Genomic DNA, 18,206 nt, shown 5'->3' with positions numbered 1-18,206 from the left:
AAGCTATAAGCTGGAAGCATCCTTCCTTTCTCGCCACATGTGGACTACAGCCACAACTGGGCCTCATATTTCTGTGCAGAAGGGATATGACCTTTCCCATGTCAAGGGTGTTCACAAGGTTTAGACAAAAGCACATTAATAATCAGGTTCCCTTTGCTGCACTTCTTCAAGTTTGGACACCAAAACCAAATACCACTTAGTTTTCTTGCTTGTAGGCTGTTTTTGACAAGGACTGGAATCTGTGGTGTCCACCATGTGGAAGGCTTCCCTTGCTGTTAATAATACAACCACAAAATGGTAAAATCTCCCTCCAGGTAGATGCATTTATACTTGGATAAAAGTGCTAAGCATGCTATAGCTTTTTCCTGATCCAGTGCTAAGCTATTCAGGTGTAAAATATTATGATCCTAATATGGCCAAAAACCTGAATTAAAAAATATATAGAACAGTTATGCTACTAAAACTTTTCAGGTGTAGACAAAAATAACCATGTGCAACACCTAACAACAACTTTGTGGGGCCCTCTAGACTCTGAACACTGTCATATATTGTGTCAACACAGGACGCTTCCAGTAGTAATTATGTGTTTCACACATACCCTCTCATGAGAGTAGCTAGAGCATTGAAATCTTGTGCTTCTTGCCAGCCAATTTCACTCCATGTTTGCCCTAGCCCAGGGCTGGAGCACTTGGCTTGTGTGCATTTCAGGGGATGTTGTATTCTTGTTCAAAAAGTTTGCTGTCACTGTGTTCTTTTATTTATTATATTTTGGTAACACAGTCATTTCTGTTGGCCTCAAGCATTTGTTGAACACAAGGGGGTAAACTGAGCATAGAAATAGCAGCTTCAGAGTCGCCTTTAGGAACCTTGTTTTCTGACATTGAACATTTTTCTCACTACAAATCTAATACATCTCAAAGCACTTCGAGTTGCAGCTGTACACAGACATCAGCATGGCAGCTTTTTTCCTTTCCCAAACTAGTTTTTTTTTTTTAAATAAGCCTCTGGGTAGTAAGAGAGCATTCAGCTGCGTACAAAGCAATGGAGCTTAATGGCAGAAAAAAAGGAGGGTGTGATGGTATATGGGCAGCAGAGCTGGAGGTGAGAAAGTAATAACTTTGTCCCCAGAATTCCTCTAGCTAACAGTGCTATTGAATTCATGCTAAGGCACCTTGAAATTATGTTTCTGCTAACGTAATTTAAATCTGCTCACTGCAGCTGGGAGCTGAGATGGTGAGCTCAGGCTGGTGCCATGGGTAGAGCATGGCAGCATGTTGCACATCAAGCACACAGCAACAACCACAGCAGTGCATACTTCCCCATCCTGGCACTGTCTCAGTGCAAGAAATATGGACCTCCTTCCCTGAGGGAATTTATGGCTTTCCTTCTCACCAGCCCTGCTCACAACCCTCTGGCTTTCCCTGAAAAATGGGAGCAGGCACCAGGTGCACGATGAGTGCTTGAAATGCTACAAGAAAACTGGGTGCACCCCACAAACTCTCTATCCCACTGTGGTGAGAGGCAAGATGGGAAACAGTATGATGAATCTCCCAGCCAGGGGATGAAGGATGCCTTCTGTTGAATGATACGAGTTCTGGAGCAATAAAATACTAACTAAATACAAGAGCAATGTGGTGAGGAAAAGGGGCCAATTAAACTCCCTGTCTTTGAATTGTGGCTGGTGTCAATCAGCAAACTCCAGTGACTGCTACAGCAAAAAGTCAGTTCACCTCAGTTGGTATCTGGCCCAACATGGTTGTTGCAGAGACACAGGAGGACCAGCACCTTTGAGAGCTGATAAGGCAGCTGGACTAGGTCTCCTCTGCCAGCTCCCTTCCTGCCTGGCTTTTTCGTGGCATTTGTAAACAGGGCTGTAGCACTCACTCTGTGGTCTCTTCAGGGCCACTGATCCTGTGGACAGCTGAAGTCCACAGAATTAGGCTGGTTTAACCGGTGGAGCAGCACCTGCCAGTGCTTGAGTCAGGTGGGAGGGTGACGCAGGGACTGGTGCTCTCTTAGCAAGCAGAGACCCCATATGTGTTATGGGGCTACTGGCTGTAGGGAGTTTGTGTTGCTTAAACCCAGCCTAGGAGTAATTTCCCACTATTTTCCCAGGGCAGCACTCTGGTGAGCACAGCCATGCTCAGGGCATGCCAGACTCTTCATGCCTGGCCTGTGTATTTGGAGTTCACTCCAGTGGGGTGACACCGCAAACCTGCCCATGGAAGCTTGCGTTCAGGACAGTCCTGCCACTTCCCCCTCACCCCTCTTACCCGTAGTCTGCAGCCCCAGCTACAACCACGGTAGAGTTTTGCATTATAAAGATGTTATTTAAACAGAAAAAGAAAAAAAAAATCAAAAGAAAAAATAGAAAAAACAACCACCAAACCCACTCCCTCTCCTCTCCACCCAAAACATTCCAGCCTTTCCTTTCTTGCCACTTGAGAGGGGGGTTGTTTATTGACATTATGCAAGTGCTGAAATATTTTTCTTCTCTCCCGTCCCCTTTTTCCTTTCTCCTCCTCTGTCCTCTGGGGGTTGCAAAGGTAGTTCAAACCCCTCCAGTCATCTCGGCTTATCAGCCAAAGGAGATGCATTCCTCTGGGCTGCTCCCTTTATAAGTCACTGCTGGCGGGGCTCCCACTCGCCGTTCCGCAGCCTCCACGCTGGCAGCGCTGCCTGCTGCCCGCTGCCCCGCCATGCCCTAGCCCGGGCCCCCGGCCCCTTTCGCCCACCGGGGGACGCGCAGCAGCCCGGGGGAGGGCCGGCGGCGATGGCACCCCCGTTCCTCGCCCGCCTCTGAGGGCGGCTGCTGCCGTGATGTTCAGTTGGCACCGGAGCTTCACCCTGGGAGAGCCGTGGAGGAGAGGTGAGTCCGCGCCCCCCGGGGCTGCCCCGGCCCGCCCGGGGCCAGCCGGCGCTGCCGGCACACCTCCCCAAACCCGCTCCTCCGCCACCCCGTTCCTTCCCCTCAGCGGCCGCGCAGACGGTACTTAGGACAAACCCAGTCCGGCCCGCCCCGCTCCCGGGCCCCGCCGAACGGGCCGCCCGCTCCCGGCCCCATGCTGCGCTCGCTGCTCTCCGGCTGCCTCTGCCCACACGCAGGTAAGGCTGCAACCAGTCCGTCCCCGCGCCTTAAGCGGAATTGTTTTCCTCTTAAAAATGGGTTTATTTTGCATTTATAAGATTTGGGAGAGAACAGCAGGAGAGGCGGGAGCACTGCGATCCCGAGTGGGCTGTGAGTGAAGGAAGGCGAACTGCCCGGGATGGGAGCAGGAAGAGTGAAAACGGGGCTCGGCATCCGAGCAGCTGCGCGCACGCTGGCCCGCACGCATCGCTCGGGCTCTGCGCTAACGTGAGGCGGGTCGGATCTGTCCCCAGTCTGACACTGCGCTGGCAGCGCACATGTCATCGCTTTCTGGGCGCGTATATCCGCATCCAACAGGGATTATCCCCAGTTTAAGGTGTATGGTTTGCATCCTCCTTTTCTGTGCACATGAGATGACCCAAGTAGAGAAGGCAGCAGATAGCTTGTAACTTTCCAAGTCTGTTGAAACAAACTATGTGGTCTCAGTCTGCCTTTCTCAGGCACAATAGGTCTGGTATGTTTTACTCCTTAGCCAGGGCTGCAGGCTGAGATTGCAAAGTCCCAGGTAGCAGAAACCCTTTAGCCTCCCTATTTACCCTTCAGCTTAGCTTGTGCCAGATGTAAATGAGATCTGCAGTTTCTGTCTCCATTAACATCACTGCACTGGTTGGTTTACTTGGCACAGGGGTGTCCACTCAGGGTTTGCCAGAGTCTGAGTGTAGCCTGCTGTACAAGAGCAGAATGGTAAAGATGTTGTAAAACACCGTGGTGGTGTGGTTATGCCTCCTGGGGTCCTGACTTCCCGTCAGCATGCTGAACTCTGCAGGAACTGCTTGTATTGCCCTAGTTCAAGGAGACAGGACTCACCAGGGCTGCCATGTTCCTGGGCATCTGCGTGCCCATGTGCTCAGGCACTCGCTGCTGGTATTATGCTTCCCAGCTCTCCTGCTCTGGGGCAGCTCCTCAGAGCTCAGTGTGAGCTGGAGCCTCTCTGAGGTGTGGTAGCAGGTATCTGCTGGGCACTGATGTAGCAAGGCTGCTGAAGCACATTTCTCTGCCTGGGTCTGGTCTGGAGGCTGCATTTTTACCCAACGACACAAAGGACTCTGGAGCAGTGCTGCTGCGAGAGCACTCCACCATCGCCACAAGACATGGGGAGTGTTGGAAGAGATGCCATTTTACAGAATGATAGAAACTGCTCGCTATTCCCCCCTCCCCCGGGATGTAATCTGACCATGAACTTTGTTTCCCCCAGGCTATATACCGCTAGCCTGATGGCAGGTTAAGAGGGGAAAGGAAGCTTGCTCTTCCACATGGAAGTGTCCCTCATTACACAGGCACAGCAGTATTGTCATAGGGGTAGGTGGAAGCTTTTGGTGGGGGAAGAGACATATCACTCAGAGCACTGAGGAATCAAAAAGAGATGCAGCTAAAATTTCTCCAGGTAAGAAACAGGGACAGCACTCCTTAATCACCTTGGCTGGAAAGAGGTACCAAATGTTGTGTCCTGGTTTGGACCTTGTCTGTATTCAGAAAGAGCCAAGAATATGCTGTTTTGTGCGAGTTTTGTGGCAGGGACTTTACAGTTGCATCTCGAGATAGAGAATATAAACCAAACAAAACTTTTTTAGAATGGCATCTCAATAACAGAGATATAAGCTGATCTTCCCCCCCCCCCCCCCCAGGGGCTTTTAGAGCAGAAGTATCAGATAGCAGGACCTTCTATCAAGAAGTTTAGTTTACTGGAGCTACAGAGCCCTAGATCACCACCTCCTCCTTGTTATCTCAGCAAGGTCCTTGTGTGGCCCCAGCAAGAGCAACAAACCCCCAGATTGTCACCACTCTCATTTCAACCATAAAAGATTTCAGACATACAAAGAGTATTCTTACTCCTGCCCACTGCTGCCTCATTTAGCAGAGCTAGCACTCCAAGTTTTTGCCTAGGGACAGTAACAACTGCACATGAAGAATGGGTTAACAGTGACCTTTCTGATATGATTCATGAGTTCCTTTAGCTTCAGTGGAAGCACTGGGGTCTTAATGGCTTTAGTCTGTGGGGCTATTGAACAGTTGTTTATCCAGGCTTATTATAGGCAATAAAACCTGAATTACTACATACCTGTCATCACTGGGGGGCAAGTTCCATTCCTGCAAAGGGCTTCCAGTCTCCTAGTTTGTTACTGGCTGAATACTGCTTTAGAATATGAGGCAGCCTGCAAATCAGATGTGCAAAGAAAGAGCTCCTAAATTAGACAGTTTTGCCAAGGTGTGGTGTATTTGTTTCTATTGTTTTAATTTTCTGCTCAGACACACTAATGAGTTGCAAGCCAAATAATCTTTCGGTATTATACAGGGCTGCCCATGAAAGCACCATTTCCTCTATTTGAGGTTTTGAACCTTTCTCCCAAAGAAGCACATGGGAATTTACATGGAGAAGAATTTGCAGGTCTTCAGTGAAAGCTGTCATCTCCCTGACAGAGTCTCACAAATAAGCACCACAGGTGATGGTGAGAAGTGAGCTTCCTCCTGACCCCAGGAATGGTTACGCTGTAGAGTAGGGAAGACTTGGGCACAGATCCTCATGCACCAAAATCATCCTTGGCCTGGTTTTCCCACTGGGCAATATATCCAAAGAAACTAGATGGTGTTTAAGGTCCCTTCCAACCCAAACCATTCTGTGATTCTGTGAAATAAGTTGCAGGATAAAGGCAGTAACAGGTGGAAAGGCTCTTTAGCGATGCGCAAGGTCAGGCATTGGTCTGAAAACTGGTGACTGGCAGCTACCCAAGTTATCTTATAAAGCAGGTGGTCTGTGGGGACCTGCTGTGCCACCTTCTGCCAGAGGTCAGTAATCTGTCAGACCTGTCTGTCTGTTTCAAAAACTTCACAGGTCACTTGGAATGAATAGGAGCAAGCTGTAAAAATGTCAAGTGGCCTCTCTACTTGGAAATCCATTTCCTCTTTAGTCCACCCAACTATATCCATCAGTAAACAATCAATCTCCCTCTCATTCCTTCTCAAATGCCTGGAAAGAGCTATAATTATCTCCTCCTCTTCTAAAACATATGTATTAAAGCAATGAATACCTCTCCAGTCAGAGTCCTTGAACCCTGTTATCTTTCAGCATCTATTTTATGGATCTGTTTTATGGACTTACCATTATCAGCTGCGGCTATGGGAGATTTATAACGTTTCTGGTCACCTTATATCACTAAACTATCATCCAGAGGAACTTCACACCCTTAACTAACAGTATGACTGGAGAGCACCTTGGAGCAAACCAATCTAAGAACTTTGTGCTTTTTTGTTTAAGGACTGTCTGAGATCTCAGTTTTATTGTGGTTATTCCTTTGCATTCAGCATTTCAAACAAATCGAACTGTACACATATTCTCATGAAATCCATGTGCATTTCAGTTCCCCAGTTGGATAAACTGAGATTTCAAGAATTTGATCTATCATACAAATGTAGTTACCACATGGGAGTTTGCTCCTCTGCAAATGTGGATTTTTCAGTCACAATTCCAGTAAACCCAAATATTTCTAAGACACTGATTTTCTTGCCTTCAGAAGTTTCTACCATTGCAGATAGAGGCTGTAAGTGGTGCACCAAACACATTTCCATAAGCTCCCCTTAGAAATTCTTTGGCTCACAATTGTCCTAATTGTTTATGAGAAGCCATTGCTCAGGTTGGGCAGCACAAATTACAGCAGCATGCTCACATACTAGCTTTGCATGAAAGGCACTGGGAAGGCAGATGAATTGCAGATACTTTGGGCCAGGCAGCACCCCTGCCTTCGCCAGGCCTGGGGTCTGGTCTTGAACAGGTCTCTAAAGCATCAGGGAGCAAGGGAGATCCTCACCCCATGGAAGTCCATGGCAAAGCTCTGTGGAAATAGATTTTCCTCCCAGACCATCAGTTGGTAGTGGTTGCAGGGTTTTTTTTTGGGTGGAGGTTGTTTGATGTGTGGTTTTGGGTTTTTCTGCAGCATAGAAGTAATCCAGTTCTTCCAAGTAATGGGATCCTGCACGTGCAACAATTCTATGTGACCACAGGGCCTGTGCAAGGGACAGCCATTGCCCAGCTAGCAAAGTTAACACAGCTCCTGGATGCTCTGCATGTGGCTCACTGGTGGGCTAGTGCTGAGGAGGAGGTGCCAGCACAGCCCCAGCACCACCCCTCAGCACAGCTGAGGGAAGAGTCAAAAGCAAAAAATGCCTATTGTTTCAAAAAGGAAGTGAGCCTTTTCCCCTTAAATGCTGGGAAATTGAGACCTCATCACTGCTGAGGGAAAAAAAAAAAACCAATCCGCTCTTCGAAGTGAAAGGGAAATACCACCTGAGCTGTACTGCCAGCAGCGTTAGAGAATGTGCTTCAGTAACAGGACTAAAGGGAGACTTTTTTGTAAAGGAAGGAAGGAAAATGAGGGAGTGCAAGGACTGAATGGGAGAGGCAGCCTTTCATTTCTAGGTCATGAGTTCAACTCCAGCTCACTAGTCACAGCTGCCTAATGATTCTTCAAAAGCTGATGATCATCTCTTAGCCTGTTACTTGGAGCCCACAGCCCCATCATGGAACCTGTCCTGCATGGCACAGGATTTAATCATTGGCACAGCTAGAAAAGAGTTACTTGGCAGGCTCTGTGGGTCCTCTATGGGATGCTGAAAAATCTTTTTGGGGATGCATGTGCATCCTGCTCTTGTGCTCAGGGCTAAGCAGACTGGTAGGAATGAAGGTGGTTGACTTTGGTCTTCCTTTGCAGGGCAGCTGTGCAAAATCCCTGCTACTCCAGCAACCCAAGTCATTGGTGCTGCCCTTTGTTTTTGGTGCTCTTTTCCCATGGCACACTACAGTTGGAAAGTATTGGCCTTACAAACTGAAATCTAGAGGGTGTTGCATGTCTTGTGGTGGATGGGAGTGGGGGGAGGAAAAGGTACTCTGAGCATCTCTGGATTGTTCACCTTGTGCTTCTCCCTGGGACTGCCACCCTGCAAAACCCTGTCAGCACCACCCACCGTGGATGGGTACTCTGTGCACATGAACCTTGCAGCAGCTCTGGGGACAAGCAGAGTGCTGCCATGGCTCCAGTGATGCTACCCTTTGTAACAGAATGGCAGACTGAGACAAGCAAAGCTTTGGCTCCAGTTGTGTCAGTCATTGTGCACATGTTTAACAGAGATTCTCCCCATGCAAGTAGCCTACAAAGCATGGACATTTTGGGAAGATAGGTGGGCACAGACCAGAAGAGAGGAGAGCAGCACAGGGCAGTACTGTATGGTAGAGTTCTCTACTGCCACTAGCAGCACTCATCCTACTGCCAATCTGGCTTCTTCCCATTAGCTAGATGCATCAGAAGACCATGTGCTATGATACTTGAGCCAATGGGTTTGAGGCCATGGACTGCCTCAGTGATTTAACAGAGCTTAACAGGGCTCATGCTGAAGGAGCTTGCCAGTGAAACATGCCTTTGAGCCACAGGTGTAGATGCAAAAAAATTAAAAACACCTGGAGCTGGGTTTCAGTGCTTTGGAACATGAGAATTTGAACACAGACTTTGGCTTTATTTACTAGAAAGGTGGGAGCTTCTGCAAAAGTTGGGTCTGGCCACGACTGGGAATGCCTAGGAGTTATGCCTGGGCAGTTGTTTGAGTGCATCTCTTGCACACAACTTACTTGGGATAAAGAAAGTGCTTTAAAGTAATTTCATGTTAAATACCTGCCCTCCTTCCTCAGGCCAGAAATCTCTGTATTAATGCACTAGGCTGTGCCCTGGCAGCTACTAGTTATTGTGCAACAGGAAAAATACACCTGGACTTAAAACTGCAAGGAAAGGAAGGGGCAGGAGCTGCTGGAATGTTATTCACCTTTGAAGGATTTAAACTTCTCTGCTAGGCTTTGCTAACTGGCAACAGAGAAGTATCCTAGAAAGCAATTTGGAAACAAAGCAAAGCAATGTTCTAGAGACCTAGCTGGGACACATCAATTCCTTTTCCTCACTACTAATTACCTTCTGATATTAGCTAGTTCACTGTTACCACCTCCTCGTTAGAAGGGAAGCAGTCTTACTCTCCAGTTGTACAGGAAATCCAGCAACTTGCCCATGGCAACGCATAATCACAATCAGTTACAGGCTCATATTACAACTCAAGGAACCCTTTTTATCTCTAGTGTGATTACAGAGCCATATAACCCTCTGAGGGGGCTACTAGGCAAGTAGCACAGGTTAACCCAAAACCATATTTGGCCTAGACACGTTGCCAAAGATGCAGGAAGCTATACTGATTCCCAAGCATATACACACAACTCCATTCGCTCCCCTGCTGCTATACCAGTGTCCCAGCCAGCTGCCTTCCAGTACCTTATCCCCATGTAGAAGAGGTGTGGAAAAGCAGTCCAGGGGAAAGGAAATAAAAAACAACAGCAAAACTCTTGGCCGAGCTCCCAGAAGCAGCAGTGTCAAACCTGGCTGGCCTCCAGCACAAGTAAATGCATCTTACCAACCTTAGTGCCACACGTTCAGCACTCTGAAGTGCTTCACACCTCCTTTCAGAAGCCTCCGCACAGCACTGTAACTGAACCCCTGCAGCACGATCCCTCCAGCACAGGGAGGAGACCATCTTCCCTGTTTCTCTTTGAGGCCCTGGTATTGTTATACAAAGCGCTTACAAGCCAAGTCCTCAACCAGAACTAGCCGACACAATTCTGGTAGGGGCTCTGGTAATAAGCTAATTTATAGCAGCTAAAGGGCTGACTCACTTTTTTTTTCTGTAATTGCACAGATGAGCTTTATTTGCACCATTCTGGTGTTCATTGAAATAGGCTTGAAAGACCTGAGGTTTTCTTTTTCTATGTTTCTTTCAAGATTTATAGCAGAAAAAACCTGCTTGTTGGAAGCCTCACGGTTTAGATCCCATAACCCAGTTAACAGAGAAGAAGAGACTGTTCTGTCAGTGAGGTGCAGCAAGAAAAACTCGAGTTTCAGGTCGCTGCCTTAATCATGGGAGATCTCTGCTGTAGCACAGGTGACCTCAGTGACCACGAGAAAGCATCACTGAATGGATGAGGATGAGGTGCCTAAGTGTTTTGCAAAATATTGTTGTCCTCTTCATCTATTCTGGACTTGCGGTAGGGGGATGATAACATTTTGCATCATTGTGAAGGGTTGGGAGGTTAAATCAGAAATGCTCAAAGACTATGATTACCAGGATCTGCCAATGATGAGATGAGTGGTTTGCAGCCTAGAACGGATAAATAAGAAACCCTTGTGAAACTATGCAATGTCGCTAGTGACCACAGGATGAGGAGAGCAAGGGACTGCCTTGTCCAGAGTGCAGACCTTTCTCAGCTTGGAGTTTCTGGTATTGAGTGAACCCTCGTGTAGAGGGTCAGAGATTTCATCTCATTTTTCAGTTTTTCTACACCAGCCAAACCTTCTGGTATGCATTGTAGCTTTTGTAGTCATAAAAGATATGAATTTAAGCATCTGACATCTCCTTCTGTAAGTAGCAAGACCTCATTTTAATATGCTGCCTCCTGATTTCAAACAAAGAAATATTTGTGTAGGCCAGGGTGGAACCAGTTAAGCAAGAAAAAAGGGGACAGATTGAAAGACTGTAGGAGAATCTCCAGTCAAAGGAAAACATGGCATGGTTAATAACTGAAGGCAGTTGGAGGCTGTGGGAAGGAATTACCATTGCATCTAGTAATTCCTGGCAAGAGTGATAGCTGTACTATTTCTCCTTAAAAAGAAAGTGCAGCATTGCAACTGTTCTCCTCTTGAGCCTCAGTGGGTTTGTTGTGCCATCTGGGGTGGTGATGCCATCAGAAGAGCCTCTTACCCTTTTATTTTTCATGCAGATATGATGCTTTGCTTCACTCTGCCAAAGGTGTTTGCAACTGAGCAGGTAGATCCTCTTTATTCCAAATCAGTAATGACTCAGCTCCACCTCGTCCCAAGACCTGGCACCAAGCTCCCTCTCATAGGTGGCATTTTGCTGTGCATGAGGCTGCAAATCAGGCTCCCCCCTCCCAGCAATGTACTGGTATTGCACTGTCCCAATTGGTCTGGCATTTACTGTCCCAGATGTGGCTCTTTACAGTGGACAGATGCCTGTGAATCCTGACAATGGAGGCAGGTGCAAATTCCGCATATGATAAACAAGATCTTCTGTAAGGTGTTAGAAGCGCTATGCCTAAATGCCACAAAAAAACCCCATCAGATGGCATGATTTATCACTGACAACACCTTATGAAAATCCAGTGTAAAATACTAAATTTATGGCTTCCTATGAACAGCAAAGGGCATGTTTCAGTGGCATCCCAAGAAATTCTCATGATCAAATAGAAGGAATTTAAATAAAATAGAAAATGGCCTTAATGAGTAAAAATTTCCATTGTCTGTGGACATTGCAGAAAGCAAACTGGAGGAAGGAGGTATGAAAAATGGGTTATTTCTGAAATGGAGAGTTTTCTGGGTTACTCTGAAGGAGGGCTGTACAGCAGACCTCGTCCTGCTCTACCACCAGCGGAGGGTCCCCACCTTCTTTGCCTGTTTATGGATGTTTACATTACCATGAGTGAGTTTGCCCAAATTTGATGTCAGGCAGAAGGAAGCAAGTAGGAGAGGGGAATGAAAGGAAATGAAGTGGGAAGTAAGATATCCTGAAAAGAGTATGCATTGTAGCCCTCTGAGGCGCTGTGGGTCAGGCACTAATAAGTGAAAAGGTACCAGAGAAACTGAAGTTTTGGTTCCAAATCCATGTACAGAAGAATTTGAAGCTGAGATTGCAGTTTGCTAAAGGGTGGATGCAGAGCTTTCACACTGGCTCTCATACCAGAAGACTGCATGGTGAAATACATACTAGATTCAGGAAAACAGTAAGAAAACCTGGGGGCAGATCTTCAACTCTTGTAGATCAGCCTTTCATCCAGAGACTGTTCTACCACATTACCATGTGAAATAATTGTGATATGAAAAAAAGTCTTCTTTGTGTGCAAAAAGCTCATGAACAAAGTTCCCATTTCCTTTCTCTTTTTGGAGAAGGTAAGATTTCATTTAAAGAAATTATTTCATAGCTAAAACCATACAGGGAGTGAAAAAGATCTACAGTGTCTCATTTGCTTTTCCTATCAGTTCTTGCTTTCTGTCACCTCTATGTGTGCAGAGAATACTGCAGAGAATATCAGTTTGCAAACTGCTTGTAAAATTCACTTAAGCCTGTTGGAAAGACAAATTTCATTTTATCCTTTTTGTCTGCTGGTTCAGGATACGTTTAATCAGAGGAAATGTTTTAGCCTTAAATTCACATCTATCATGCTGAAAGGGCATATACCTCTCTATGTTTGTACACAGGTAATCACTAAAAGGTTATCTGGCTACATGTGTTATTTTCTACCTATCTACTAAATCAGAACTCAGTGTGCATTTATGACTCCCCTTGAAGGGCTCTGGGGCTATGAAACAAAACACTTCTACTGTAGCAAAGCCTACAAGAAATCTTCATGTAGCTCTAGAAAAACAAATAAGGGCTGTCCCCCTCTACCACCTTAATGTAGAAGTTCTGCATTTCACATCCCTCAGGGGATGCACTAGACCCTAAATTTTGTAGCCTTTTGTGACCTTCTACTTATTTTCATTTAAGCAGGTAAGAAGAGCCCACCTGCTGAGGACAAAGTTGTGTTAACACATATGAAGATATTGAGCAATGAAGGAATTCAAAACCCAGGGTTAATCACAGAGGCTGCAGCTGACACAGCCTGCACAGAAGAGTCTCATGTCCCTGGTGCGAGCCTCCCACCGGACTGCCAGGGAAATCCGAATGCAGCAGCCGAACCAGCAGATCCAGACTATGCAGATGCCCCAGCAAGCACAGACTATGTAGCCACGCTGCCTGACCTCAGTGCCTTCCAGTCCAAGTGCCGACTTCACAGATTCTCCAAATTCGAATCTGAGGACTCAGGGGTTGAATTACCAAGTGGGGCTAATTCTCCATCAACACCAACCGGTTCAGAGAAGAGCTTTGTGCTTCACAGCAGAGACTCGTTTTGTGACTCAGGGGTGCTTAGCACCTCTTCTTCTCCAGAAATTGACCATTTGGTGATGAGAACATGTAAGGAGGATGCCAGAAAAGTCAGCCACCAAGATCCAGAGAGCAAAAAGCAAGCTGAGTACTACAGCCAGGAGGCAGATGCTGTGCAGGGTCCTACAGCTTCCCTTGAAGACTTAAGTGCCCCTCAGGAAGAAAATTCAGATGAACATTTTGACCAGAGCGAAAGTCAATCTCTGGAAAAGGAACCCACCCCAGAGACAGACCTTCCCAGGGAGAGCACTCTTCACACCCCAGATCCCATAGAAGAGCCAAAGACAATTGCTGACAATTTCCCAGAGAATTTTGGCAGCATGCAAGACCTCCAGATCCATGGCCATCAGCTGAAGAAGTACCCCACAAGCGACAGTCTAGATGAATACATGGATAAATGCTGTAGGCTGAGTGAGGTAAGAAACACCTAAACTGAGTCTTAAAGCTAGGCCTGTCCAAATCTCAGCCAAGGTTCAAGTCCTTTTGTTTGTCACAAACTAGGATGTATGTGAGTTAGAAAATCTCCCCTGAAACTGTTGTAAGCAGCAAATCTTGGTAACTGATTTTTAAGAGCTTTTTTTCCCAGTAGTGCAATTCTTAAGTAATTCACGTATATCGGGTCTGGGTAAGGATGACTAATGGCGCATGGAGATCTGATGTTCTGAAAAGCCCTAGATTAGAGAATGGACTTGATTTTGGTCTTAAAATGAAGATTGTGAAGTTAGTCATTGTCCTCTGATACATGTGACGTGGATCAGAACATAGTTTCTTTTTCAAGGTCAGGTTATTCCTGTTCTGGGAACAGCTGGGCTGCTGTTGGGGCACCAGAATTTGGAGGGAACTTATCTAAGGAGTAGCTAATTTCTGCTCAGGTCTGTCCTGTCCTCTTGAGCCAGCTCTTAATGAGTAATTAAGTGAGCACATGCACCAATTCAAATCTTTGCTGGGCTAGAAATGGAGATTGCATTTTAACTCTGCAGCAGAGGTGTGGTGGGCTCAACTTAAAGACGTAATTTCAGTAGCTTGTTCGACACCAGACTCCTTTCCCCCCTTGCTGTGTACACTGTGCCACAGACAGAAGGATAAAAGCCCTGCTGCCCCTTCTCCCATAGTGGATGCTGGCAAACACTCACCCCATGCTGCAGACATGCCAACAGATCACCGCTTTGTCTGCTCACTGGTGGCTTCCATGGACCAGCAAAGGCAAGCTATAAGTGGGTAGCCGATTCCTGACAAGGAGACATACCAAAGAGCCCCATGGGCAAAGGGAAAGAAGAAGAGCAGACTAGATGAAGAGAGTCACACAGACTCACCAAAAACATCAAACAGTGCATAACGGGGATTTCTTTTTAGGGTGTTCATTGCGGTAATAGTGATGAATTGAAATGAGAGACTGGTGGAAGGAAGCCAAGTGACAAGTTCTGTGTGCTGTGCATATAATTTTACTATGACCTCTCTGCCTGACTGTAAATCATCAGGCAATGGCCTTCCTGGCCAGCATGCCAAACCCTCCTGAGCAGTGAGGAAGGTCAGAGATGGCCCATCTCTGTTAACATTGGATATTGACACAGTAAAAAGCAACACATGATCCACTTCAGTAGCCTCTTCCTCTCCAGAGCTGTCTCATACACAGCAAAGATAAATGTCTATTTTGCATAGTTCCTAAGTAGTCAGCAGCTTGGCCTTTTGGCAGAGAGTTAAAAAGGACCAGAGCAGGAGAGTTTGGCCACAAAGAAGACTTTTTATAAAGTTACCTAAATTCTCTGTCGTGCTCCAGAGAATGTGCAGCCAGCTTGGTCTTGTCTGACAGCTCGGGCTGCCTGTGAAATTCCTTTAAATCTTTTGTGAAATAGGGATTCAGTTTCCCAAAGGAGAGCATTTAAATAAACGAGAATAAATTAGAAAGAAGCTGAAGAGGAAATGAAGCTCTTGGTAGCTTATCTTCCCTCCTTTTTAATATCCTCACTGGCTGAGTGCTAAAGCTCTGTGCCCCAGAGCACTTTTCTTTCTTTGTTTTTTGAGCTGTATAAATACAGCTGTGACCTAGATCCTGGGGAGGGTTGCCCCTCTTGGCAGAGCACCTCCGGGCTGCTGTATCTCAAGGGCAGTGCTCTTCAAACTGCTGGGATGCCAAGTAGCACCCAAGCTAACTGGGGCAAGAAATGCCCATGGCTGCTGCACTGACCTGTGGCTGCAGCTGTGCTGTGTGCCTCTGAGCACAGGGGCAGCCTCCTCCAGCTGCAGAGCCTTCTGTCCTCGCCAGACCTGCACAGGATTGACCTGTCCTCACTGCCATACAACACAGGCAGGACAGAGTGAGACCTGCTAAGAAATGATGCCTGGATGATCACCTGCCCATACAGCTGATGGGTGCATTATGGTTCATCCCAGCTGAGACCCTGCTCCAGGCTTACTCTATGGTTTTCACATTTGCCTGTAACATGTCCAAGACACAACATGGTACGTGGGACATGTTGTCTGGCTTGATGTCATCTCTGGGACTTAGATACCCCTGGAAATGCCATCAGTGTTGTCTGAAAGACAGCAGGCCAGTACAGGGTATTCCCGCTCTGCCACAAAGAACATGGCAAACCAAATTGTTCTATCAAATCTATTCCTGCTGCATTAAATTCATGTTGATAGAGATGCAAGAGTGCTTACATTGTCTTATATTTTGTGCTGAGAACATTTGATTTTAGGTGACAGCAGCTTTCTCAGTTCTATTGCTGGTTTGGGGAATACAACTTCTGAGTATCAGGAGAGCAGTTGCTTTTCACCCACCCAGCTGACTGGGGCAATGCCAACAGCACCATGCTTAATGGCATACCACAGCAGAGCAAGGATTCAGTCTCTGGATAAGGATGCCCCTTGATGTCCTCCCTGACTGCTGAGGCCACTTCCAAGAGAACAGGAAGGAAAATGTTGAAGAAGAGAGACTAGAAATGACCAAATGTTTTGACCATTTGTATTCATTTGGTGAATGGCTTTGGCTGAAAATATACATGAAATCATTTCAGTCTGGCATTTCTTAAACAAAGCTTTCTGATCTTTTGTTTTGAACTGTCATTATTTTGACATTTGCCTACATTTAGAAAGATGAAAGGAAGTGCAAGCTGTCAAACAACAAGTGAAAGAACTTTGAAGCCTAAATAAAAGCATTTCCTTTTAAGCCGGATGAAATGTTTGGGGTCAGTTTGAAGAGACATAGCTTTTGATGCTTTTGCTTTGCAAACACTTCCTCACACTCCATTAAGTTTACATTTAAAGTCAGCCCATACCCCTAGAAGAAGAGAGAGGGTGGGAGCATTGACATCATTAAATAAAAAAACCCCACATTATTCACACAGTACTAACTATTATCGTGGGCCAAAGCAGTCAAAATACTTTTCTGCAGAGAGTGGTACAGTTCAGAGGGAGCATAGGGCAACCTGTGATGGTCAGCCCCATAGCGTGTGTGTGCTGCTTAGAGGAAACCAGAAGCTATCAGCAAGCACAGTCCCTCCTGGACAGCAGGGTGGAGCCACCAGAAATACACAGCACGATCCCTCTCTTTCCTGTTATTCACAACCCGTTTGGTGTTGTCAGCTTCCAGGGACAAATGCTCAGCCTGTGGCATCACTAATCAGTTGCCCTAAGCCCACGATGGGCAATTTGTAATTATGTTCCTTAGCTGTCAGTGCAGTGACCACATTGCCTCCATATTTGGCCATGCGAATGTGGTGGGAGTGGGCAGTGAGGGATTTATGGGAGGTTGGAACCAGGTACAACTCTATCCACAAAAGAAAGTGAAGAGCATTGCGTGAAGCATAGAAACCTCAGTCACTGCAAAACCCAGCAGCAAACTGTTGGCTGAATGACAAAGAGCTTCACCTGCAAGCCAGTTCTGCCTGTCAGCTTCAGCTCCTGCTACCATGTCCAGCTCAGGACAGTTTTCCACGGAGCCCAGTGGAAGAAAGGCCTATCGCACGCATCAAAGTAACAGATAACATTAACATTTCAGGATAAAATGCTGATTAGATGATCTGAAAAGCAGATTTTGATTATAACTCAATTGGACAAGAGTCTTGAAAACAAGTCTTTCTTGCAGCTCCCACTGAACTTCAAACCTTTGTAGTGCTCAGATGCTCAGTGAGCATGATGTTACACATACACAGAGGGACAGGCTCCCACCTCTGTGATTCTGGTGGCTTCAAAGGAAAACTGTGATTTTACATTAGTGAAAATATTGACTGAAAGTCTCTAGATAAGCCGAAGTTCCCTGTGCAGATGCCAGTCTTGTGAGCCAGCAGAACTGTGATGGTTTATTGCCAGCTGAGCAGGGACACATGTACTGCAAACCTGACTCCAAAACTTTGCCAGGGAAGCAATAACAAGGGCAGAAATCTCTCTTTAGTTACATGTGTGTAAAGTCAGCATAGTGCACCTAACTCCACACGGTCAAAACTGCCATGGAATAAACTCAATGCAGTATAGCTGAGAGCCTTGGATTCCTTTTCTTCCAGCTAAGAATCTGGCTCAGTCTGATGTACCTGGAAGCAAAATCTGTCACCTATCTATACATTACTTTTCTAGCGCAGCTTTAGCCATCTGATTCATAAATTGTGTCTGTCTGATCTCTGCATATTCAGCTTCAAAAAAGTAGGTGAGATGTTTTTCCCTGCTCTTAGGTTTCATAAACTCAAAAATGGGCTCATGGCTTTTGTTCAAATACTGTTTGACAATCCGCATGTGGGGGATGTGAAAAATTTCAGTCCAGTTAGGTGAATGTTTTGGGAAGCTTTAACCGGGAGTACAGAGATTGGAAGAGACATCCTGGAGGATGTTTGCAGTTTTTCTGTGTTTGCTCACCCTCCACTGCTAGCATAAAACTGTCTCACAGGTGCTGGGAGGAAAATACTTAGACCAGAATGTGACAGCACGGGTTCTATGCTGTACTTGGCATGACTAGAAGATGCTTCTGAAGCTGGGCACCCCCAAATCCTCATCTGCTTTCAGATATGTTGGTTACAAGTGCTTTGATTCAAGAGTTTCCCAGCAA

The 18,206-nt window shown here is 46.3% G+C and overlaps 1 protein-coding gene across 1 annotated transcript in view; it reads left to right on the top strand.

Annotated features, from left to right (window-relative positions):
* Positions 1-2,875: 2,875 nt before the first annotated feature.
* LOC130610305 (uncharacterized) overlaps positions 2,876-18,206 on the top strand; it is a 28,954-nt gene continuing 13,623 nt past the window's right edge. Inside the window, exons 1-2 of the mRNA XM_057430055.1 lie at positions 2,876-3,105; positions 12,731-13,584. Coding sequence (XP_057286038.1) covers positions 3,063-3,105; positions 12,731-13,584 — 897 coding nt within the window. The 5' untranslated portion in view covers positions 2,876-3,062. The remainder of the gene's footprint in view (positions 3,106-12,730; positions 13,585-18,206) is intronic.

Source organism: Pezoporus wallicus, unplaced genomic scaffold, assembly GCF_028554395.1.
Source record: "Pezoporus wallicus isolate ANWC-B61680 ecotype Strahan unplaced genomic scaffold, APGP_CSIRO_Pwel_v1 contig_5261, whole genome shotgun sequence".
NCBI classification, from domain to species: domain Eukaryota; kingdom Metazoa; phylum Chordata; class Aves; order Psittaciformes; family Psittacidae; genus Pezoporus; species Pezoporus wallicus.
The sequence above is the reverse complement of the archived record's forward strand: the minus strand, read 5'-3'. Positions and strand labels throughout refer to the sequence as shown.